Genomic DNA, 25528 nt, shown 5'->3' with positions numbered 1-25528 from the left:
AACCTGCAAAATGTCTTCACGAGTGTGTGTGGCCCTGTCGATGTTCGTGACCGATGGCCGTGGGTCGTCTCCATCATTCAGAAAGGACAAGGAATCATAACACCATAAGCGACGTTTGTATATGTCCTGTGTCCCTGCCCCAGACTTCATTGACTGACGTTCACGCCGATGCTGGTTTCGCAGTGTATCAATCTTCTTCCTCACATTTTCTACAGAGCATGATACACCAGTTCCACTCATGTGTTCTGCTATTCTTCTCAGTGATGCAGACTTTTTATCTCTGTTTATATAATCCACAGTCATCACATTCCACAAGCATTGTTCCTCTCTGTATAGTTTTGTTAGGAGGCGGGTCGCTTCTCTCGTCCACTTTTCTTTTACAATTTAAACAGACATGATAGTTCGGGAGCTAGTACACAAGTAACACAGAACCCGTGGAAGGTCAAAAACGTAAACTTTTAACATCGTGTGTCTGGCAGCGTCGTCACCTACCTGGCCGGGGACCCTGTGCCTTAAACACGGGCAGAGACGTTTCCATGGTTTGCCCGTAGTTTCCTCGTTTATGATGTGATCTACACTCATGGCCGCAACTCACCCACAAAATTAGTAACAGTGTCTGCCCGTCGGGCAGTTGCCCTTCGTGTGGACGGCCCTTGAACAGGTGCAAATGGAAATTTGGCTGAAATGGTCACCCAATCGAGGGTGTTCCATGAAACAAATGTCAGTGTAGAATCACATAGAAAAGAAAAGACTACTGTTAAAAGTCTAATTACATGAAAGCACTATGATATTCACAATTTTACAGTTCATCACTGTAAATCAGAATTTACCTCTAGAGATTCCACCAGCAACATTTCCTCATCTTCCCTGAAAAGGAAGGGTAGAAGTTGGAGGGCAAGAAGCAAGCCACTCTCTGTAATGTTTTTAAATAGACAACTATGATAGTCCAATTTGAATATATTTTATCAGGGGCACAATGAAAGGTAATAAAAATAGACATGAGAAACATATGATGAAATGCAGAGGTGATATGAGGAAATGAGAAAAGAGATATGCACAAAAGAGGATGAAAAGAGGAATAAAGGGCACAAAGAGATGAGTTGAGAGTAGGCAAACAGTGAAGTATAAGATAAACAAATAGATGTGGAAATGATAATCTGGAACCATCTTGATAGTTTAACTGTCTACTGTAAGTTTACAATTTGTAAACTATAAAGTAAATTAATATTACACACTTGATTTTTTGTCCTTATTCAGAGTGTTAAGAAAGTTACCCGTGCCATACAGAATTTCATGAACCCATTTGAAATAGACAACAAAGAGGTACTCTACTGTTTGTCTTCCGGTGCCCTTATTCCAAGTGCAGTTGAAAAAGATCTTCATGGGGCACCTCAAAGGCTCACCTAATCAAAGGACCAAACACTAAGGTGCCGAGAGACTGGAAATCGTTCATGTCAAATGATGGAAATAAAGAGCAGCTGATCGAATTCCTCTTCAAGGAATGGACAACAGTTATGCAGGAAAGCTGCAGGGTCGGGAGATTTTCTTCGTACATGGGGAAAGCTGCACCAGGCTCCACAGTCGAGATGGCGCTGAAACAATGGCAGAATGTGAGATAGACTTGTGCTCTGATCAAGAAGAGGCGGATACAAGAATAATACTGCACCTTCTGCACATTTCCAAAGAGACCAAGGAAGATGTTCCAATCGTAGTCAGATCCCCCGACACTGATGTATTCATGTTACTTGTACATTTCTCCAATCGGATAAAGCAGAAGGTCCTATTCGATACTGGAGTAGGTAACAAAAGGCGCCTCATTGATGTACAGCAAGTGTCAGCATCCCTAGGAGAGGACATGTGTGCTGCATTACCACCATTACATGCCTTCAGTGGCAGTGATTCTACAAGTGCTTTCGTGGGAAAAGGAAAGCAGATTCAATTGAAAGCACTGAAATATAACTCGGACTTCTTTGAAGTTTTCAATGCACTTGGGTGGGCGATCACCTGAAATACCCAGCTACATCTTTGACAGTATGGAACACTTTGTCTGCCTTCTCTACCAGAAACGCACGCCAACCACTAACATCAACACTCTTCGTTACTTAAAGTTTGCAGAACGTTTCAAAGCAAAGAGTGGAAAACCTCTTTCAAGTTACAACGGCACAGACATGAGCGTCCTTCCACCTAGTAGAGACTCACTGAGACAGCATGTCAAGACAGCCAACTACCAGGCCCTTATTTGGTATCGAGTGGATCAGGCAATGCAGCGTATTCCTCAACCCAGTAACATCTCAAATAATGGACGGCGGACTCTTTTGATTTTGCGGCGCCCTTGTCATTAAGCCGCGAATTTTGGAAAATCAACCGCTTTGGTGCGAATCGCCATAACTCTTATTTCTGGGGCTACAGAAATGTTGTTGGTTGGTAATCGACGGGAAAATGAAAGGGCTATATTTTGTAATAAGCGTTACGGTAACCCTTGGCCTATTTACCGTTGACGAGGTTTCAGGCCCCGGTTCGCCGCCGTAGCAGCGCTCCACAGGGCCGCCAACATTATATCAGTAATATTAGCACCTAAGGTTGTCCTCAATCCTCATGTTTGTAAAGTCGTAGGATTTAGTGAATAAGTGAGTCTTCAGCGCTTTCTTGAAGGTTGCCAGACTGCCACTGTTCTTAACATCCCCGGGTAACTGATCATAGAGCCGCGGGGCGCTCTTCTCAAATGCTCTGAAACCCAGTTCCAGATTGACCCTGGGCTCATAGTCTATACTGTTCTGCACTGTGTCTCACTGACATGGCGGTGTCCAAATGAAAATCCTGAAGTAAACTTCTCATATATCCAGGTTTACCAAGTCGCGTTGCTTGATAAGACACATATTTTGTAAACTATTCGTGCCTTAATGGGTAGCCAATGCACAGCCAATCACACAACTTTGATCATTCTATACCTTACCCAACACAACCAAAACAAGACTACTTATACTTACCACACCACAGACGATTTCCGTTTGTCAGCAAAAGGTTGCTGGAGGACTGAGTGTTTTGCAGTAGTCACTCGAAAGATGGCATTGGCTACATTCATACAAATGTAGCATCGATATATTATTCACGTGCTCCAGAACTACCCCAATAATACAGTAATAATATATATAAAGCCAAATATTAGTACTTACCTTCAGATAGCGGAGCAGCCACGCGCACAGGCACAGCGGCGTCTTCCCGGCGTTCCCGCCCAAGATCCATGTTCCCGCCATCCACTCAATGATTCGGTTATGAAAGATTGCCACGTAGCGATAAAATCAGTAGAAATTAACTTGAATTGATGTCCCTTTGATGAAATTGTTTCAGTAGAATAAAATACTCGTAAAAAGATGAGTTATCCCGTCTGATCCGAAAAAAAATACTTGACGCAAGCGTAACATTGTTGACGAATTAGCAAATCGACGTACGTACCAGATGACACTCCACTAAAAATTTTAAGGAAATGATATTCGTGTGAACCTTAACAGTGATCTTTTCTTTAAGCTAATGCGATAATTTCCAACTTATGATACCTGGGAATAATCACGCGAACAGTTAGCCGAGAGTCGTCCTCGTAAATAATACCGTACACCATACATATCCTTCTTTTATTCTTTGAAGTAGTATTTTCAATCATACTGTGTGATATTCTATTCAAAATAAAGATATCAATATACTATAATGACAAAAAAATGTTGTTAATGAACTGTAAATCGTTTTATATTTGTCTGGTGGCCACTGGTTGTTTTAAGTGCATTGATAATGATGCAACATATGGTTAATAACAAATAATTACATTGAAAATATATATAATAAATATGATACTGCCATACCTTGTTCAGATAATAAACCTTTTCTCCCCGATAAACCTCTCCTAATCCTTTACGTAGTTAAACCTTAATGATAAACCCCTTCCATTCCATTAAACCTTATGTAAATCCCTCATTTCTAACAGTGTACGTTCATGCGTCCCCGCCCACAGCGCCTCCTTCACCGCTGAGTGGCAGGAGAGGACGGAGGAGTGTGATCGTCGTGTCACCGCTCGGGTGGATGCAGCCAAGGACTACTACAATGCCCACGCCCTCCCCTTACCGCCACTTGACCTTGGCGCCCACGTCAGAGTCCAGGTTCCCGTCACCAAACGATGGGATAAACTGGGCGTGGTCATAGGGGTCGGAAGGAGCTGCGATTACCTCATGAGGATGCCGTCGGGGCGCGTACTGGGGCGCAATCGCCACTTCCTACGCCTGGTTCCCTCCCTAGCTGCTGTGGTAAACAACCGACGTGACGAATCACCCGTCTCCTCCCCAGCTCAAGACCATGGAAACCCCAGCCCACGTCCACGCCGCCGTCGGGAAATCGACGAACCGATACGCCGCTCAGAGCGTATAGCCTTACGTTCATAGCCGATGAACGTGAAGAGGAAGGGGGAGAGGTATGATGTGTGGGTTTGTTTCGGTGCACGTTTCACTGCTTCGTTATTAGTTCCATTACTTACTTCACCCTGTGCACCTTGCTATGTATTAGTCTTCTATCACGCCTCCACCGGCTAACACCTGCACAACACCCCAAGTAGAGCACAAAGGATGGTGATTTTGGGTCTGTATAGTCTTTCCTTGAGCCTCGTTAATGGATCTCAATAATAATAATGACTACTGTTTTGCGATCCCGTTCGTGAGTTTGAAGGAGGCAGGGCAAAGAGGGCGGGATATTCAGATGTCACCCAGTGCACCACCAGCTTGTTCTTCCCTGTGACTGTGTTCTGTCTCTTCCCTCGGCGCCCAGACCCTGTGTGAGGCGGCCCTTGGACACGCCATGCTGCCCGTGCAAGCCAGACTCATCGAGGAGTGGGTCAGGACGTGCAACACCGAGTGGGTATTTTAGGGTAGCAGGACACATCTGGCAGATAGGTCTTTAAGAAGGGCTCCATTTTGGGACTTAGTCTTCAATGTTTTCGAGTTCTCTTTCTTCTATAACTGTTTCTTCTCTTATTTCCACCTATTGCTATTTGCTGCTTTATCTATTACTGTTTAGTTTAATACTTCCAGGGCAGCTTATTGAGTTTCCTGAGGTTATAAGTTATATTTACCTATCTTAGTGACCCCAAGCCTTGGCATTTTCAAACAGTTTTTCCTTGGAAGGCTCTTCTATTTATGTATGCATTGCTGTTTTATCTATCACTGTTTCTTTTAGTTGTTTCAGGGCAGTCTTACTAAGTTTTCTGAGGTTCTGGATGTATCTTTACCTATCTTAGTGACCCAAAGACTTGCCAACTACAAGTAGTTTATCTTAGGGCGGCTCATCTCTTGCTATTTTTTACTGTCTACTATATATTACTGTTTCTTTTAATGTTTTCAGGGCAGTCTTAATAAGTTTCCTGAGGTCTTAGGTGTATATGTACTTGCCTAAGTGACCCAATCATTACCAGTTTCAAGCACGGTTTCCTAGGGAGGTTCTTCTATTTCTATCTGGTACTGTATTATAATTATCTATCACTATATCTTCTGTAATATTCTCAGGGCCAAGGTTTATTAACAGTTAAGAGTTCTGAGGTTACATTCCTATACTCAAAGGTCACTAGACATCTGTTATGAACACTGTTTCCCCCTCCTCCTTCTTTAGGGTCACCACAAGACTGGCTTTCCACGAGTTTCTTTAGATATGTAGAAGGGGAAGAAAAACTAAAAAAATAAGTGAGTTGGCCCGGTAGTTCATCACAAAATTGATTTAACTCATAAAAAAGACTAGAAAAGAGAATGACAGGTGAAAATGCATATCAACCCCCCCCCCCCCCCCCCCCCACACACACACACACAGACACGTATGGATAAAAAGCAGTACAGTTTCGCAGAAGTACATAAGTGTCGATGAGTGGAATGGTCTAGAGGAGAAGACTGGAGGCAGGGAGTGTCCAGCATATGAAGGAGAGCTTGTACACTCGGCTCCAAAATTTCGTTTCCACATATGTTTGTGTCAACGGGGATGGTAGCTCTGAAGGGGTGGAGTCAGGGTTTTTGACGTCACGTGTAGGCATGGTTCGGAATCTGATAACGGAACGCGTATCGGTGTTTCATCCGAGATTTCTTGAAATCCTGGAATTCGTGTTGGCGGACAGCCAGCATAAATGAAAGTATCGATTCTAGACAGTATTACATACTATTACCTATAACCGACTATTCTCTCACCGAATCTACTATAGATGCGACCTGTGGACTGACTATGGCTGTAGGTGTCGGTCCCACGAAATCTCGGATGAATCACTGACATGTGTTTTGTGTGTTATTGCCAAGAACCACTACTTCCATTTATGCCGGGTGTCAGCCAACACGTATTTCATAACCTACCCGTAAACTATACAAATGAGGCGAAATAAATATAGCAAAAGTCTATGCAGGTATATTATATGCTCACAATTATGGAATATAAACGCTGCAGTTTACATGAATGTGAGACAAAACTGTAAGGAGAGAGAGAGAGAGAGAGAGAGAGAGAGAGAGAGAGAGAGAGAGAGAGAGAGAGAGAGAACAGTGACGAATAAAACATGATATGAAAGAAAGAAAATAGGAGAAAGGGAATTGGAAAAAGATGACAAGGTAGAGTAGATAAGTAGACAGAGAATGGAGGAGGAGTACTACTAATAATGGGTCCATCCACCGTTGTTGTTAATGACCTCTTGCAGTCTTGCCGGTACTGATGCAACAGTATTGTGGATAATATTATGTGGTTGTCTCCTGAGCCGCTCCCATTCATGCATAGAGTACTGCACAAGAGCGTGAGTCGTTCTTTCTTGTTCCTGTTGCCAGGCGTTGACAATCACTCCCCAACAGTTCTCTATTGGGTTTAGATCGGCTGACTTAGATGGCCACGGCAGCAGATCTATATCACGCTGGTCCTGAAACCATCGGCGCACGATTCCAGCAGTATGGACAGGGCAGCTGTCCTACAAATGGAAAGTAATGATGGTTAATAACATAATACACAGTGCAGATTTACGCATGATTCAGTGCTGTAATATATGACTTAATTTTGAAAAGAATATTACGTATATATGTATAATTAATAGGTGTGTAACATCCTTTAATCGAAAGTTTACAGTATCATATAAATTCAGGATTTTTACATTACGTATTCTTTAACACATTACCTACATGAATAGAATCCTTTCTGGGTAGGGTGTAGCCATAGCACGAACAGTAGGGATCATGACCTTCTCTAATATTTCTATACACTTATCTGCAGTGAATCTTCCGTCAATATGCGTCATTTCACCCACACCGTATAGATGTATCCAGCCCCACATGTTGCAGGTCACATGGCCACTCTGTGCTACCTCGTAGATGTTTTCACGTCTGTATCTGGTGACATTTAGTCTCCAGCAGTGAGGACGTCCGTGTGTGGTCGAGGAAAAGGTCTTCTCATCAGAGAAAATCACACGTCCCCAATAATCTAGTCCTTCGTCCACGTGTTGTTGTGCGATCAAGAGTCGGTTTTCCTGATGCCTGTCAGTTAGAACCTCTTTCTCGGCAGGAATCCTGTGATGAATACGATTCCCATCAAGTCGTCTGCGCATTGTACTAGCCGACACTTGTAGTCGCAGTTGATCCCGCATGCGCACTGCATTGGAAATGGGCGTCATTGTTGCCTGCTCAATGATTCTGCGGTCGGTGTCTGGTGTTGTTGCCCTCGGCCTCCCAGACCTCGCATGGTCGCGTAGATCACCTTCAGTTTCCCATCTCCTACACCATTTTCTTACTGTTGGTAAGGAGACGCCTTCTTCCTCAGCTATGTCAGCGACAGACATTCCTGATTGTCTTTTCCCGACACACACACACACACACACACACACACACACACACACACACACACACACACACACACACCTAGATAAATGGTGCAGAACAGGTCACTTTAAAAGCTAACCCAAACATAACCTGTGTGTGGATGGCCTCTGCCCTGTTGATATATAATGATTGATAAGGAGACTAAATCATGTGTGGTGCTGAACGATAGGTTTGGAAATGGGCTGTGGTTAATTCTCTCTCTCTCTCTCTCTCTCTCTCTCTCTCTCTCTCTCTCGTCACCAGCTGCCTGCGGAGGACTCTGTGTCAGGGCAATGTGGACAGGTTCGTGTGGAGTGACGGCACCACCTCGCTCCACCTGGCCGCTTCGTTACCGAGGGAGAGAGAGGCTGTAGCTGTGGCCAGACTCCTCCTCTACAGTGGGGCAAACCCTAATGTTCCGTAAGTCTGTGTGTGTGCGTGCGTGTGTGTGTGTGTGTGTGTGTGTGTGTGTGTGTGTGTGTGTGTGTGTGTGTGTGTGTGTGTGTGACTTTTTTCACCTCATTAATCCCCCTCTTCGTACGCCTGCCACTGACCTTTGAAAATGGTGATCAGAAAGCTTGTAGGAAATGAGTCTGGTGTGCTAACACCGTTAGTGCTGATGTCAAGGGAACAGCCTAGGAAGGGAGAGCTTGTAATACGGGTGTCACAAAGCTAAGGAATCAATACATAAATACATGCAAACAACCCCTTTTTTCCTCCTTGCTCCGAGGAAACAATAAAGGCATAACATACACTCACACAGTTACTGATGTCAAGGAAACGCCCGAGGAAAGGAGACTATGTCATAATGCATACACAATGTTAAGACATCAATACATAAATGCGTATAAACAACTCCTTTTTTCCTTCTTACTCTCCAGAAACAATGACGGCAGAAAAGACACACACACACAGTTACTGATGTCAAGTTATCAGCCAAAAAAGGGAGCTCGCAATATGGGTGTCACAATGCTAAGGAATCAATACATAAGTACGTGTAAACATCCCTTTTTATTACTTATTACTCTCCAGAAACAATGAAGGCAGAACAAGTGTCCATATCGCAGCGCAGAATGGCCACACGCAGTTACTAAAGCTCCTGATTCTGCAAGGCGGCGATCCACTGCTTGGTGATGGCCAGGGAAGGTCAGCGGTCGACTGGGTCTCTCTCGGGCACCACCAGCAGGCACTCGGGTTCCTCAACAGCCTCCTCGACACAGCGGATTGCAGTCATTACAAAGGAACGGATTGTGACGCCAAGTTCAAGCTCACGTTCAGTAAGTCGAAAATTTGGCTTTGTAGTATTTGAACCCTTGGGAATGGTGGCCTGAAACTGATTCTTTCACACTCAGTAAGGAATTAAGTTGTGGGATTTTAATGCCAACTACTACTATTACTACTACTACTACTATGACTTGTACTGTTACTTTGATTCAATAAGGAAGGATGTCAAAATTCAATACCTACTACTTCTACTACTACTACTTCTTTCCATAACAAACTGTCCTATCAACTCGTACGCCGATGACTCCACTCTGCATTATTCAACTTCTTTCAACAGAATACCCTCTCAACAGGAATTACATGACTCCAGGCTGTAGGCTGCAGAACGCTTAACCTCAGACCTTACTTGACTCCACTCTGCATTATTCAACTTCTTTCAACAGAATACCCTCTCAACAGGATTTACACGACTCCAGACTGGAGGCTGCAAAACGCTGAACCTCAGACCTTACAATCATTTCCGATTGGGGTAAAAGGAACCTTGTGTCCTTCAATGCCCCCAAAACCCAATTTCTCCTATCAACTCGACACAATCTTCCAAACACCTGTCTCTTATTCTTCGACAACACTCAGCTGTCACCATCTTCAACACTAAACATCCTTGGTCTATCCTTAACTCAAAATCTTAACTGGAAACTTCACATCTCCTCTCTCACTAAATCATCTTCCTCGAGGTTGGGCGTTCTGTATCGTCTCCGCCAGTTATTCTCCCCCGCACAGTTGCTACCCATATACAGGGGTCTTGTCCGCCCTCGTATGTAGTATGCCTTTCACGTGTGGGGGGCTCCACTCACACAGCTCTCCTGGACAGAGTGGAGTCTAAGGTTCTTCGTCTCACCAGCTCTCCTTCTCTTACTGATAGTCTTCTACCTCTTAAATTCCGCTGCCATGTTGCCTCTCTTTCTATCTTCTATCGTTATTTTCACTCTGACTGCTCTTCTGAACTTGCTAACTGCATGCCTCCCCCCCTCCCGCGGCCCCGCTGCACACGACTTTCTACTCATGCTCATCCCTATACTATCCAAATCCCTTACGCACGAGTTAATCAGCATCTTCACTCTTTCATCCCTCACGCTGGTAAACTCTGGTACAATCTTCCTTCATCTGTATTTCCTCCTGCTTACGATTTGAACTCTTTCAAGAGGAGGGTATCAGGACACCTCTCCTCCCGAAATTGACCCCTCTTTCGGCCACCTCTTTTGATTATTTTTAGGAGCAGCGAGCAGCGGGGTTTTTTTTTTATTATTGTTTCCTTTTTTGTGCCCTTGAGCTGTCTCCTTTGTTGTAAAAAAAAAAAACTACTACTACTTTTACTTATATTCAATAAGGAAGGATGTTGTCAAATTTGAATACCTCCTCCTCCTCCTCCTACTACTACTACTACTACTACTACTACCACCACTACTATTGCTTTCCAAGGGTTAAACTTATTTCTCTTTCACCTTGAAGGGAATCGAGTGTTGAATGTATGCAAATGGTGTGTGAGAAGCCATTAAACACCCTGTAACCTTAAATGTCAGTAGATGATGTGATTCTCTGTTCATCCCCTAGTTGGTTATAAGGTCATGGGGCGGGCCAGTCTTTGCCGTGCTGCTGAGCCTGACACATCTTCCTCCTCCTCGTCCTGTGCTTCAAAATATCAGGTGACTGTCTTATCATCAGTGTCATTAGCCTGCATGATCCAGTGCAAGCTTACTGTTTTTGGTACATGACTTACTGCGTGCCCCACCCCTGCTCTCATCCTCCCTCTGAGATAACTTTGGCTGCTATAGTCAAACCGTTTCAAATAATCCGTTTGGGCGTTCGATTCCGCGGGTCCTTCCATCCCTTCGGCTCTATCACACTGTCCCAACATCTATCCCTCCCTCTCATATGCCACCTATAGCTAACATATGAGAGGAAGAGATTGGATTGTCTGTGTGGCAGAGCAAAGGGGAGGAAAGGACCCGCGAAATCGAACGCCCAAACGGACTATTTGAAATGGTTTGACTATTCCTCCAACCTTTCATCTAACCAATCACATCCCTTGGGTATGGAAGAAGGGGCAGGGCTCGTGGGTCAGCTTAGTATATGATAACTATAATATGTCCCACGATGAATTACGCTCGTATTAATAAACGTATCGGGCTCCCATTACGACTATTTCTCAAGGCCACAAAGAAAGTTAACCCGGTTTTCATGGCGATTTTTTTTTTCTCGTTTAAGGTGCAGAAGTCGGGTAAAACTATCACCATGTTTATGAATATTCCAGCACCTTCCACGAGAGCCTTTTCAAACACGGGAACTGAGGCGACAATACGTTTAACAATACTCGATATTTTCAGCAAGGCGGCGATGGTGGTGGTGGCGGTGACGTGAGCCTTGGGACACGCATAGTACAGTACGTCAGGCAGCACCAAGACCAGGATACAGATTCTAACTTGGAGGACCTTAGTTGTGAGCGCCCAGCCTTCCTGAGCAGCCACCCCTTCCTGCAGTCACTCCAGAGGCAGGTTGAGGCGTGTCAAGCGGATACCGACAGCGAAAATGACATGCGAGCTCTAAAACGTTGCCTCGGGGGTACACTACAGCAGAGAGATATTTCCTCGGGTGACTACGAAGAGACGGGATCGGAGTCCACGATCAGGGAGTTAAACGTCGCTCGTCTAGCGATAAGTGTGTCCTTTGATTCCTCTTGCGACGATGGCAGTCATGGGGAGGAAGGTCACAGGCTTGGTGAGTCTGAGCAAAGGCCGTTGGAGGGAAAGTCCGATAATGAAGATTCTGTCAGCGATATTATACAGCCTCAAGGAGAGAGTGGGATGGGAGGCACAGCAGACTTGACAGCCAAGACTGAATTCAAACCTGACTTCTGCACAACACCCCAGCTCATAGGGTGCCCCAGGAAGAGAGAAGCGTTCATATACAGAGAAACGAAGGTGCCGTCAGGGCTAAAAAAGAAGCTCATCTTCAATGTGTCTGATAGCACTCTCAATTTACCGGAAACAGAGAGCGCTGGTGAGCCGGAGTTCACTGAGTATATGCACCCCCAACACCAGACATGCGGTGAGTCAAGGAGAGCACCAGATTGCTACCCAAGTGACTGTAACCACACTTGCGATGAGTCATCCAGAATAGTAAAGGGAGTATCGAGTCGCAACCAAACTGGAACAATTTTCACCAAGTCCGGCTCATCAGTGAGGTCACCAAGAAAAAATGGTGACCTTCCTGGTGAGAACCCAGCATCTCTTTACCAACCAACACACTGTAGAAAGTTGACACCTTATTCGCCTCCAGAGTCAACCGAGAATGGTGACCGTTACGAGAAAGCCAAGAAGAATAGTGACTTTCCTGGTGAGGTTGGCACAGCATTTCTTCACCAGCCCACACACTGTAAGAAATTCACTCTCTGTTCAGCTCCAAAGTCCAACGAGAATGGTGACTCCCCTGAGAAACCCAAGAAGAATGGTGACTTACGGAGTGCACGTGGAAGAAAAACTCACCAGATTTACCCCCAGACAGACCTCACCCCTCCCCAGTTCTCACCACACAGGGAAAACATGCATGGTGACACTCCTGGTGAGCTCAAGAAGATTGTCGACTTTCCTGGTGAATTTAACAAAAATAATGCCTCTTCTAGTGCAAGACAAACCCAAGCTCTGTCCTCACCATCACAATTAGGATGTAGGTATGGTGATTTCTACTGTAAACTCAAGATTGACGACTTTCCTATTGAATTTGGCAAGAATGACGGCTCTTCCAGTGCATGTCAAAACCAAACTCAGTCCTCACCATTGCTGTCAGGAAATCGGTATGGTGACTTCTATAAAAACAAGATCGGTGATTTTTTCGGTTCATGCGGCAGATCTGAGCCTCACCAAACACCCTTGCACCACTCCACACCACAGTCACCGGGCGAAAGAATCACGCAGCACCAGTCCCCGAACCTGCTGGCGAACTCCTGTCCTGGGGTCCTGAGCATCGCCGAGGAATTTCTTTACGAAGACTTGATGACGGGCGCTCGGCTTATTGAGATACGCTGCCCCTCCCTCCTGTCCCTTGTGTCCCGGTAAGGTTGTGTGTGTGTGTGTGTGTGTGTGTGTGTGTGTGTGTGTGTGTTTAGGCTGAGTGGCAGTCCATACATGAAACTAAACTAACTCTCTCTCTCTCTCTCTCTCTCTCTCTCTCTCTCTCTCTCTCTCTCTCTCTCTCTCTCTCTCTCTCTCTCTCTCTCTCTCTCTCTCTCTCTCTCTCTCTCTCTCTCTCTCTCTCTCTCTCTCTCTCTCTCTCTTTCTTTTACAGTGGCAGAGCAGGTGGAGTCTCGATGAAAGAGGGCAAGAAAGCAGTCAACCAAGTATTCAAGACAACAAAATCAGGTGAGAGAGAGAGAGAGAGAGAGAGAGAGAGAGAGAGAGAGAGAGAGAGAGAGAGAACTTAAGCAATGTCACATATATCTTTGACAGTTACTATACAATCTAGATCCAGATAACGTACCCGGTGATGAATGATGCCAGTGAACAGCATTTAGTGGATTTTCTTTGGCAGTCTAGCGCATTTCCGTCACTCCCCCATGGCAACACTGATCAATTATTCAATTATCTCACTGACACTTCCTGAGGAGCGTGGCGAATGACTTCGCCACTGCAGCCAGTATCCTCAGACACGTCCACCTCCAACGTCAACTATTTCCAAGGTTCACCACGGAGATCATTCAGGTTCTTGTGAGATTTTTCAGGTTCTTGTTACAGGAGGGTCAAAGTACCACCAGGAAATGGCCAAAAACTCGAAAAACCGTTTCAAATATGTGTGAGTGTGTGTGTTTGGGAAATGTTAAAGAATATGGATCAGAATGGAGGTCATTCAGGTTCTAATGATATTTTTTAAGTTCTTGGTACAGGAAGAGGGTCAAACTACCACCTGGAAATAGCCAAAACTCCCCCCAAAACCGTGTCAGATGTGTGTGCTTGGGAAATGTTTAAGAATATGATCTAGAATGGAGGTCAGTCGGGTTCTAATGGGATTTATTTTAAGTTCTTGGTACAGGAAGAGGGTCAAACTACCACCAAGAAATGGCCAAAACTTCCCCTAAAACCGTGTCAGATGTGTGTGCTTGGGAAATGTTTAAGAATATGATCTAGAATGGAGGTCAATCAGCTTCTAATGGGATTTTTTAAGTTCTTGGTACAGGAGGAGGGTCAAACTACCACCAAGAAATGGCCAAAACTCCTCCAAAAACCGTGTCAGGTGTGTGTGTGTGTGTGTGTGTGTGTGTGTGTGTGTGTGTGTGTGTGTGTGCTTAGGAAATGTTTATGAATATGGTTCAAAACGGTCACTCAGTTTCTAGTGGGATTTTTTTTAGATTCTTGATACAGGAGGAGGGTCAAACTACCTCCAGGAAATAGCCAAAACTCCTCCAAAAACAGTCATGTGTGTGCTTGGGATACGTTTAAGAATATGGACCTCTTGTCTCCGTTCCTTCAATCCTTTCCATCTTATTGTCTTTCTTTCCTTCCTTTCCTTCCTGTTTTCCTTCTTTTTCATCCTGTTTTCTTTCTTTCCTTTCTTTCTTTTCCTTTCTGTTTTCTTTCTTTCCTTCCTTTAATTTCCTTCCTGTTTTCTTTCCTTCGTGTTTTCTTTCCTTCCTGTTTTCTTTCTTTACTTTCTTTATTTTCCTTACTGTTTTCCTTCATTCCTTTCCTCTCCATCCTGTTTTGTTTCCTTCCTGTCCTTCCTGTTTTCTTTCCTTCCTTTCCTTTCTGTTTTCTTCCTCTTTCTTCCTGTTTTCATTCCTCTCATTTCCTCTCTTTCCTTTTCTTCCTGTTTTCTTTCCATCGTGTTTTCTTTCCTTTCTGTTTTATTTATTTCCTTCCCTTTCTTTCCTTCCTGTTTTATTTCCTCCCTTTCCGTCCTGTTCTGTTTCCTGTCTTTCCTCTCTGTTTTGTTTCCTGCCTTTCCTCTCTGTTTTGTTTCCTCCCTTTCCTTCATGTTTTGTTTCCTCCCTTTCCTTCATGTTTTCCTTCCTTCCTTTCCTTCCTGTTTTCTTTTCACCCTTTCCTTCCTGTTTTCTTTCCTATCTTTCTTTTCCTTCCTGTTCTCTTTCCTTTCCTTTCTGTTTTTTGTCATATCATTCTTTTCCTTCCTGTTCTTTTTCCTCTCTTTCCTTTCCTTCCTGATTTCTTTCCTACCCTCCATTAATTCCTGTTTTCTGTCCTCCTTTTCCTTTCCTTCATGTTTTCTTTCCTTCCTTTCCTTTCCTTCATGTTTTCTTTCCATGCCTTTAATCCTTTCCATCCTGCTTTTTTTCAGAGGGAACCCAAGACAATTCGGGAAAAGCGTCCCTGCCAACACAAGCCATGAGTCTTGACAAGCTGCTGGGGGCGATGGGCGGCCTTGACTTCAACCTCAAGCCTGGTGAGTGAAAATATATCAACTTCAGTCACTCATGTAAGTAGAAGCCATGCCAAGATGAGAGTCAAGCTTAAGGTGGGATTGTAAATGGTCGGCCTGAAAAAAAAAATTTTTTTTTTGGCTCATACAATTCTGTGATTTTTTGCTTTCTTTTGGTATATGAATGAATCTGATGAAAAAATAATAGTTTTTTTTTTTTTTTTTTTTTACGTTGTTGCCTATTGCGCCGGTAGGCATCTTCCCGATGGTATGCAACATGCATTGCAATGTGTTGCAGTGAGCTTCCGCGCGGCGCCACGGGCTTGCAATCCATGTTTTCACCACTTTTTAATTATATAAAAAAAATTCTAGATCTATCATGAAACTCTTAAGTTCTCTCTCATCACTGGCTAAGAAAATGGGAAATTTTAGCAGTCATTATTAATCGATAAAATCATTTTTTTTTTCAAAAATCCAACAAAATACTCTATTTATCCGCCTCAGATGTCTTTTACAATACATTTTATTGATTTTACAAAGTAGAACACCAGTTTTTACTTTGAAATGTGGCGAAAAATAATCAAATTCGAGTACATTTATTTGTGACCCCGTAAAAAAGACGTAACCTTGGGTAAACAAAACAGCAACCAATGAAAGTAAGTAAGGGAAACCATGTCTGCTTTTTTCTTCATATCCTGATGTATATATCCTGTGGATTTCAAGTCCCTAGGTGGTGTAGGTAAAATAAAAAAATATTTAAACTTCATCGCTTCATATCTCAAAAACATGATTTCGCATTAAAAAAAATCTCCTCCTTTGCACTTCTTGTTATACATATATCTCCCACTGCAGCTTATGAAAGTAAGTGTAAGGAATAAAGGCTACCCTCGAAACTATTGTTTGAAGTTGATTTAGATTTTTGAGAAATATTTATATAAAAAAAATTGTATTATTTCATCGAACTTTAAAAAATATCTTTTACTATTGTATAAAACCAAAAGAGAGTAGCCTTTAACTTCCTATCCTTCCTGATTAAAATGCTTTTTGAATGAAAGAAATCGGCCCATAAATAAAGAAGAAGATACACTTAGAACATAAGGAACTTAACATGAGATTTGAGATTTTACAACCCCCCCCTTAAGAGTCAGCTTTGTAAGTAGAAGCCATGCCAAGCTGAGAGTCAAGCTTAGGAGTCAGCCTTGTTAATAGAAGCCATGCCATTCTTATGAGTCAGCATTGTAAGTAGAAGCCATGCCAAGCTTTAGAGTCAGCTTTGTAAGTAAAATCCATGCCAACCAGAGGAGAGTCAAACTTAGTCAGCCTTGTGAGTAGAAGCCATGCCGAGCTGAGGAGAGTCAAGCTTAAGAGTCAGCCTTGTAAGTACTGTAGAAGCCACGCTAAGCTGAGGAGAGTCTAGCTTATAGTCAGCCTTGTAGGTAGAAGCCATGGCAAGCTTATGGGCAAGCTTACAGTCAACCTTGTAAGTAGAAGCCATGCCAAGCTGAGAAGAGTCACGCTTAGGAGTCAGCCTTGTAAGTAAAAGCTCCTACAAAAGAGTTAAGAGGAGTGGCCGAAAAATAGGTCAATTTCGGGAGGAGAGGTGGCCTGATACCCTCCTCTTGAAAGAGTTCAAGTCGTAGGCAGCAGGAAATACAGATGAAGGAAGATTGTTCCAGAGTTTACCAGCGTGAGGGATGCAAGAGTGAAAGTGCTGGTTAACTCGTGCGTAAGGGATTTGGACAGTAAAGGAATGAGCTTGAGTAGAAAGTCGTGTGCGGCGAGGCCGCGGGAGGGGGGGAGGCATGCAATTAGCAAGTTCAGAAGAGCAGTCGGCGTTAAAATATCGACAAAAGATAGAAAGAGAGGCAACATGGCGGCGGAATTTAAGAGGTAGAAGACTATCAGTAAGAGGAGGGGAGCTGATGAGACGAAGAGCCTTAGACTCCACTCTGTCCAACAGAGCTGTGTGAGTGAAAGCCCCCTACACGTGAGATGCATACTCCATACGAGGGCCGACAAGGCCCCAGTATATGGATAGCAAATGTGCGGGGGAGAAGAACTGGCCGATACAATACAGAACGCCCAACCTCGAGGAAACTGATTTAGTGAGAGAGGAGATGTGAAGTTTCCAGTAAAGACTTTGAGTTAGGGATACACCGAGGATGTTTAGTGTTGAAGATGGTAACAGCTGAGTATTGTTGAAGAATGGGGGATAGGTGTTCAGGGCCTTGTGGAAAACCACTGTTGATAGGTTTAGGAGAAGAACAGTGACAGTTTACCGCAGCAGACATAAAACGGCCGGAAAGGAAACTGGAGATAAAGAAACAGAGAGAGTGATAGAATCCGATAGAGGGCAGTTTAGAAAGCAAAAAGTTGTGCCAGACTTTATCGAAGGCTTTCGATATGTCTACCGCATCTGAGAAAGTTTCACCGAAACGGCTAAGAGAGAATGACCAAGAATCAGTTAAGAGAGTAAAAAGATCGCCAGTTGAACACCCCTTACGGAACCCATACTGGCGATCAGATAGAAGCGCAGAAGTGGAAAGGTGCTGTTAAATCTTCAGGTTAAGGACTGATTCAAAAGTTTTAGATAGACAGGAAAGTAAAGCTATGGGGCGGTAGTTTAAAGGATTGGAACGGTCACCCTTCTTAGGCACAGGCTGTATGAAGGCATACTTCCAGCAGGAAGGAAAGGTAGATGTTGACAGGCAGAGGCGAAAGAGTTTGACCAGGCAGGGTGTCACCACGGAGGCACAGTTTTTTAGGACAATAGGAGGCACTCCATCAGGTCCATAAGGCTGGATTCACACGAGCCACTTTTTAGTGGTGAGTGACCGCCACAAAATAATTGTCAAAATAGAACACACACATCTCTATGGCAGCATGCATACGGGCCACTTTTTTTGTGGTCGCCACAAAATAGTGGCGAGTTGTGGCGGGCGGATCCATTTTTTTCCGACCACACCACTGTGGGACAGCGATAGATACCGTTGTTTCAAATGGCAGCGTGCACACAACCGCTATCGGTTGCTGCCACCCGCCGCTTTCCCTCTGTCTTGACACTGACTTACATGAACTGTCATGATGATGTATAAGCGCATGATGGATAAGCTCTTATACGCTTTCAGAATTCATGTTTCATTTCGTTTCATAGTTTTGCATATTAATTGATTCTGGTGTGGATTAATTACTGAATGTGGTAGTTTTATTTATCAGGAAGTAGAAGTGGAAGTGTTGTGGAACCGCACAGACTGCTGAATTATGTCAATAAATTACATATAATGTGACTTTATATTCTTCATGTTAAGCCTTACATTAAGATCACCGAAAGTCTCTCTTGTACTGGCACACTCTTCCTCATGTTGATGTCCTGCCGTGTTACACGTGGACCAATTACTGTCATAAGATGATCAACTATCCTGTGACTTCCTGAAGTAGAAAAAAATATGAGGGTGCTCTTTTATCTCTGTAAATAATGGATGGAATGCTATACGCAGTAGTCTGTTGCTAGCTATGGGGTGAACCCAGAACTTTCTTCTGCGCTTTCTGCGCTTCATCTGCATCAAGAGAGCACAGACAGCTGCTACCTCTACGAGATCCATAACGCCACGTACTGACCTCATTAGTGGCCGCCACCAAGTGGCTCGTGTGCAGGGTGCACTTACCATTATTCGTGGCGACCATTTTTTGTGGAGGCCACTGACCACTTAAATGTGTCTCGTGCGAACCCAGCCTAAGCCTTCTGAGAGTTGAGGCCAGAGAGGGCATAGAAAACATCATTCTTATGAACTTTAATAACAGGCATAAAGGAGTCAGAGGGGGGATGAGTAGGAAGAATATGCGCAGAATCGTCCAGAGTGGAATTGTTACAGACAGTTTGAGAGGAGAGTTCAGCGTTAGAGATAAATAAGACAGCGGTGCTGCCGTCAGGGTTAAGGAGAGGAGGGAAAGAAGAATAAGTGAAATTGAAGGAGATATTTTTGGCTAGGTGCCAGAAGTCTCTGGAAGAATTAAAGAAAGCAAGGTTTTGACATTTACTATGGATGAAAGCGCTTTTGGAAGGCGAAAAATACATCTGGCACGATTTCGGGCAGAAATGTAAAGATCATGGTTAGCGGGAGTTCGAAGGCTCTGATACCTTTTGTGAGGTTCCTCTCTATCTTTGACAGCACGTAAACAAGCGTAATTAAACCAAGTCTTTTTAGCATGAGGGATAGAGAAAGTACGTGAAATGTGTGTTTACATTCCGGAGACAAACACCTCGGTGATGCGCTGTCGTGGAAGCAGTAATCATTTCACGAGAAATCGGAAAAGTACATCCTCAGGTCGTCCCACAGAGCTGAAGCAAAATGCCAGAAGCATCGCCTCTTCGGTAGGTCCAAAGGATTTACAGGAGCGATAGGACAGGATACATAAATAAGGTTGTGAGCGGAGGAGCCCAACGGAGAGAACAGTTTGACAGAGTAAGCAGTAGGGTTAGAGGTAAGGAAGAGGTCTAGTATGTTGGGCATGTCTCCAAGACGGTCGGGAATACGTGTAGGGTGCTGAACCAGCTGCTCTAGATCTTTGAGGATAGCGAAGTTGTCGGCTTGTTCACCAGGCTGGTCAGTGAAAAAAGATGAAAGCCAAAGCTGGTGGTGAACATTGAAATCTCCCAAGATGGAGATTAAAGCGAATGAAGAGTGGGTCAAGATGTGCTCCACTTTAGAGTTCAAGTAGTTAAAGAATTTTACATAGTTAGTGGAGTTAGATGAGAGATAAACAACACAGATGTATTTAGTAATAGAATAATAATGGAGTCTTAGCCAGATGGTGAAAAAATTCTGACGAGTCAAGGTCGGTACGCAACATCCAGCTTTGGATTGAAATTTAGGTTAGAGATAGTAGGAGGGAACAGAGTAGAGATTGCTGTCAGTAGCCTCAGAAACCTTTTTTCGGTGAGGAAGAGAAGGTGAGGTTTAGAGGAGGAGTAAGTGAGTGATTGAGGTTAGACACCGCAACAGCCAGGGTCATATAGCGCCGCAACCAGTCAACTAAAAACAAACCAAATGAAAGTTATCTAAAAATAGGACATGAAAAAGGGATTGCTAAAACAACACACGTAAAAGAAAACCGCCAAGGGCATTACAATAAACGGAGGAGGTAAGCCTCCTCTAGAAATTGAAGCACGTTAAAACCCGGAGAGAGACACTTAGGGCTAAGCACCCGACAAGGACTAAACACACCGTCCGCACTACGGCATCGGTAAAGGAAACGGTTTCTTAGGTCGACCAAACTCGGGCACTCTACCAGCAAGTGCCTCACAGTAAGAGGAACCAAACAGTCGTCATAGTACGGCTGATAATCTCCGGACATCAAGTACCCATGGGTGAGAAAGCTGTCTGGGAGCGACGGTCTCGGATATTGGTATATGACCAGGGATGGGACACACTCCTGGTAAGCTCGCCCATTTTCGAGGTCGCACCCTGCGTATTCCACCTTTCCTGCCAACTAGCAAGAACCGCCTCACGAATCGCAGGAAAGACGTCTGTACATGGGACAGGGCAAGGGACGGCAACTCGAGCTGCTGCCTCCCGAGCAAGTTCATCAGCCCGTTCATTCCCGGCAACACCGACGTATCCAGTGACCCAACAAAACCCACCACGGTATCCTCTGTTGCCGAGCAAATACAGCCACTCTAGGGCGGATAAAACAAGATAACTAACAGAGGGAGCACGGAAATGTAAAGCCGAAAGAACGCTACGAGAATCGCTAAAAATATTAAAAGAGGCGACTGGAGGTGTAAAAATAATCCGTAAAGTAAGAACTATAGCTGAAAGCTCTGCAGTGAACACCGAAGCAACGTTCGGAAGACTACATCCCCGGCAGAAGGAGGGGAACACCACACTAAAATCTACACCAGCATCAGATTTAAAGCCGTCTGTAAACACAGGGATGGAATCAAGAGTGACTAGAAGAGTGTTCCAAAAATAAGACACGAGACACAATAGGTGGCAAATCCCTCCTACTCTCTATGATAGGGGGACAGACGGATACCCCGGGAAATTGTCAGTACCCAACCTTAGGTAACCGATAAGGGCATACAAGAACAGGAGGGACAGGCAGTGCCGCCACGAGAGACGCTGCCCGAGACCCAAACGGTCTGGGGAATCTAGGGCGGGCAGTAAACGCAGGCGAACGGGAGTCCTGCAAGATCGATCGGCAGGGAACAGACTCAGGAAGGCGCTGGATCCGGAACCAACATCGCAGCAACGAGGACTGGCGCCTCAAATCCAGAGGCAGGACGCCAACATCCACTAGGAGACTAGGAATTGGGGAAGACCGAAAGGCACCGGTTGCCAATCGAACCCCGACATGGTGTACGGAGTCCAGAACGCGTAGGCGAGCCTCCGTAGCAGACGAATAGACCTCACAACCATACTCCAACTTCGAAAGGACGAGTGTCCCTATCGGCACCCCAAGAAGTACGGGCCAAAACCCGAAGGAGGGATAAGGCTTTTTGACAAGCCGCCCTAACAGAACGAAGATGAGGCACCCGGGTGAGACGGCTGTCAAAAACAAGTCCAAGATAACGAGTCGTCTCCACGCATGAGATGCGTCGATTTGCAAGGTACAAATCAGGGTCCGGATGAACACCGCGGAGTCTACAAAAATTCATGGCTACTGTCTTGGAGGCAGAAAACCGAAATCCGCTTTCAGTAGCCCAAAGGGAAACCATCTTAATTGCTAATTGTAGCTTCCGTTCAATCAGCAACATCCGTGCAGCTGAGAAGGAAATGGAGAGGTCGTCCACATAGAGGGAAATATGGACGCCATCAGGGAGGACATTAATAACACCATTGATGGCCACAGCAAAGAGCGTAACACTGAGAATACTTCCCTGTGGCACACCATTCTCAAGTGAACAAGCCTCGGATAAAACACTCCCAACCCGAACCCGTAAAAGACGACGAGATAAGAACTGCCGAATAAATATAGGGAGTCGACCACGAAGACCAAATTCAAATAAACTAAGCAAGCTTCCATGACACCAAGCTGTGTCATACGCCTTCTCCAAATCGAAAAACACAAGTCACCTGATGATTTTTTTTTTATTTATTTTTTATTTTTTTATTTATTTATTTTTTTTTTACGTCGCGGCCTATTGCGCCGGTAGGATTCTTCCCGGTGAAGCATGATGGTCGGCCCATGGCTTCTTCCCGGTGGGGCCTGTTGGTCGGCCCAGCCCGTTCTGGCGCAGGCGAATGTTTTATTGACAAACGCCCTACAAATCGAAGATTCTAAGGATAAAAGAGCATCGGAGTGTTTAGAGGAGGAGAGATGGTGCTCCGCAGAATGAAAATTAGAACGAAGACCGCGAATGTTGCAAAAAATGATAAGAAAGAGGTTCGAGGAGATATCACGACACTTCTGAAGTCGGCAGCCAGATAGGGAGTCCTCACTGGGGGAATTTGTGCTTCCCCCCCCCCCCCACACACACACACCAGGCGGGGACTCCGAGGCTTTGCGTTGGTGCGCCATTTTGAATTTCAAATTTTGGGAAAAGGTGTGTATGTTGTGTGAATGTAATGTGGTGTGGAAAGAGAGGATCTGCTTTTAGAGAGCATGCTGAACTACTCTCAAGTGTTGATGAGACAACAGGAAAACGGAATGTGAGGGCATGGGAGGGCTTCAGCTCCCTCCTCACTTCTCATATATTCCTCACCGGAAGTGGCTTACGCCCGTTTTGGTAGGTGTCTTCCTAACTACTTCCTACAAATGATATTACAACATCGCTCCCTGAGGGGGTGTCGTCCTCCCTCAACGTCGATGACCTGGCAATCTGGTTCTCGGTGTCTTGGATATCCACCGCAGAGCGAAGACTGCAAAATGCCATCGACAGGACACCCAGATGGGCGGAGAAACACGGCTTCCAATTCTCACCATCCAAGTCGGTTGCCATCCACTTTTGCCGCCTGAACGGCCACCATCCAGACCCTGATCTCATAATGTGCGGATCACGTCTACCTGTTGCGGAAGAACACAAGTTCAGTCAGCGCGCGACCTTCCTTGGGTTCACACGTGACTTTGCCCCGCTGCTGTGTGGAGCCAACTCGCTCTTTCCTCTACTTTCCTCTGCTTTTGCGGTGTGATTCGTTCTGTGCTTCTGTGAACTGCTGCTGTACTGGAGGACTACAAAACCAGGAGGATTACCCTGCCTTCTACTACAGACCGCTAAGTGTTCTGATTTAGTGTTTACTTAGTTAGATAGTGATCCACAGTTACTCCTAGGACAAGTGTATTAAGCTTCTCACATCTACACTAAATTCAACATTCTTTCACGCCAACCCAGTGCTACACGGTTTTATATTACTTTTGTGTTTTTTATATTGCTTTTGTGTTTTCTTCTCCTTCTATTATTAGGATACTTTACTGTGCTGTGATAATAGGACTACGTGAATCAGGCGCGCCAAGCTACGTTAATTTCTAAGTCCACACAAAACATAAGATAATCCACTTTCCGCGCAAACTTAGTGAACACAGTTATTATCCTCTTTACGTAAGTGATTTCTCAGTATATTAATATTAGCCTTTGTTTTGTCTTGGTGGGTAGAAATAACCGCGCCTTTTTACCCGAGACACACCCTTTTCCCCGGGGAATTGACCTGACTGCGACCTCACAGCAGCTGTTGGTTTGTTTTCCTAGATACACATTTTTGCCCAGAGATTTGACCTGACGACCTCACCGCAGCTGCGTACTTTGTTATCGTCTTAACGCGCCTAATTGTTTCCGTCTTGCCTCGCCCATATCTTCACCATGACGTCCCTCAAGCGCTGTTCTGGGTGTGGCCTTCGCATGGCCAAGCAGTACTTTCTTTCCAAGGACGTTTGTAAGCTCTGCGTTAAGACTCAGAAGGATGATCAGAGGATCATAGTGTTAGAGAATAGGGTTACGACTCTCGCCGCCCAGGTAGACTTACTAGTTAGTGCAGCAGCAACAAGCCCCGCCTCCTCCTCTTCCCCTTCCTCTTCCTCTTCCTCTTCTTCCTCGTCCTCCTCCACTCCAGTATTGTCTTCTCCCACACAGCAGCCCCTCCCATCCTCCTCCTCCTCGACCATCTCCGCTCTCCCCGCTTCCCACCCCTCCTTCTCCCCTTCTTCCTCCTCTTCCTCCTCCTCCTCCTCGCCTTCCTCTTCCGTCCCCCCTCTCCCCTCTTCCCGCCCACCCTCCTCCTCCTCCTCTCCCTCTTTCTCCTCCATGTCATCCGCCTCTTCGCTCGTCCCTCCCTCCCACACCTGTCCTTCACCTTCCCTTTCCCCCTCTTCCTCCTCCCTCTCCTCGTCCGTTCCTCCCTCCCCCACCTCACTCTCCCTTTCACCTCCTCCTCCTTCCTCCTCCTCCTCCTCCTCCTCCTCCTCCTCCGCCTCGCCTTCCTCTTCCGTCCCCCCTCTCCCCTCTTCCCGCCCACTCTCCTCCTCCTCTCCCTCTTTCTCCTCCTTGTCCTCCGCCTCCTCGCTCGTCCCTCCCTCCAACACCTGTCCCTGACCTTCCCTTTCCCCGTCTTCCTCCTCCCTCTCCTCGTCCGTTCCTCCCTCCACCACCTCACCCTCCCTTTCTCCTACTCCTTCTTCCTCTTCCTCCTCCTCCTCTACCTCCACCTCCTCCTCCTCCTCCTCTTCCTCCTCCTTTCCACCTTCCACCTCTTCCACAATTTCTCCTCGTTCTTCACAGCAGGTCCCTCCCCTCCCTTCCTGCTCTCCCCTCCCCCCTTCACCCACCCCTCCTGGCCCCTCTTCTGACCGTCGGGTTCTTGTTGTTGGTGATAGTCAGGTTCGTTATGTTAACAGGTATTTTTGCTCCAAGGATAAGAACATGACGAGGGTGTGTTTCCCAGGGGCAGGGGTGGGCCATATATCAGACAGGATTGAGGCGTATATGGCAAGCGAGGGATCGAACCCCATTGTCTTTCTCAGCTGTGGCGGAAACGACGTTTCTCGTGTTCCAAGCGAGGACCTTCTCAGGCGTTTTAGAGAATTGTTAGGCAGGATACGTGACG

The 25528-nt window shown here is 45.3% G+C and overlaps 1 protein-coding gene across 6 annotated transcripts in view; it reads left to right on the top strand.

Moving 5' to 3' along the window:
• The first annotated feature begins 4567 nt into the window (after positions 1 to 4567).
• The window catches only part of LOC127002817 (ankyrin repeat and LEM domain-containing protein 1-like), a 48574-nt gene continuing 27613 nt past the window's right edge, over positions 4568 to 25528 (top strand). For 3 of the 6 annotated variants that reach the window (XM_050869033.1, XM_050869032.1, XM_050869036.1), the window contains exons 1-8: positions 4568 to 4620; positions 4807 to 4892; positions 8106 to 8261; positions 8874 to 9118; positions 10677 to 10768; positions 11450 to 13173; positions 13407 to 13480; positions 15411 to 15515. In XM_050869033.1, coding sequence (XP_050724990.1) covers positions 4837 to 4892; positions 8106 to 8261; positions 8874 to 9118; positions 10677 to 10768; positions 11450 to 13173; positions 13407 to 13480; positions 15411 to 15515 — 2452 coding nt within the window. In that variant the 5' untranslated portion in view covers positions 4568 to 4620; positions 4807 to 4836. Of the gene's footprint in view, positions 4621 to 4806; positions 4893 to 6570; positions 7780 to 8105; positions 8262 to 8873; positions 9119 to 10676; positions 10769 to 11449; positions 13174 to 13406; positions 13481 to 15410; positions 15516 to 25528 lie in introns of those variants that run through there. The other 3 variants (XM_050869037.1, XM_050869038.1, XM_050869035.1) reach the window with 3 other exon arrangements.

This window comes from Eriocheir sinensis, chromosome 24 (assembly GCF_024679095.1).
Source record: "Eriocheir sinensis breed Jianghai 21 chromosome 24, ASM2467909v1, whole genome shotgun sequence".
NCBI classification, from domain to species: domain Eukaryota; kingdom Metazoa; phylum Arthropoda; class Malacostraca; order Decapoda; family Varunidae; genus Eriocheir; species Eriocheir sinensis.
Note: the sequence above shows the minus strand (reverse complement) of the source record. Positions and strands in the feature narration are given on the sequence as shown.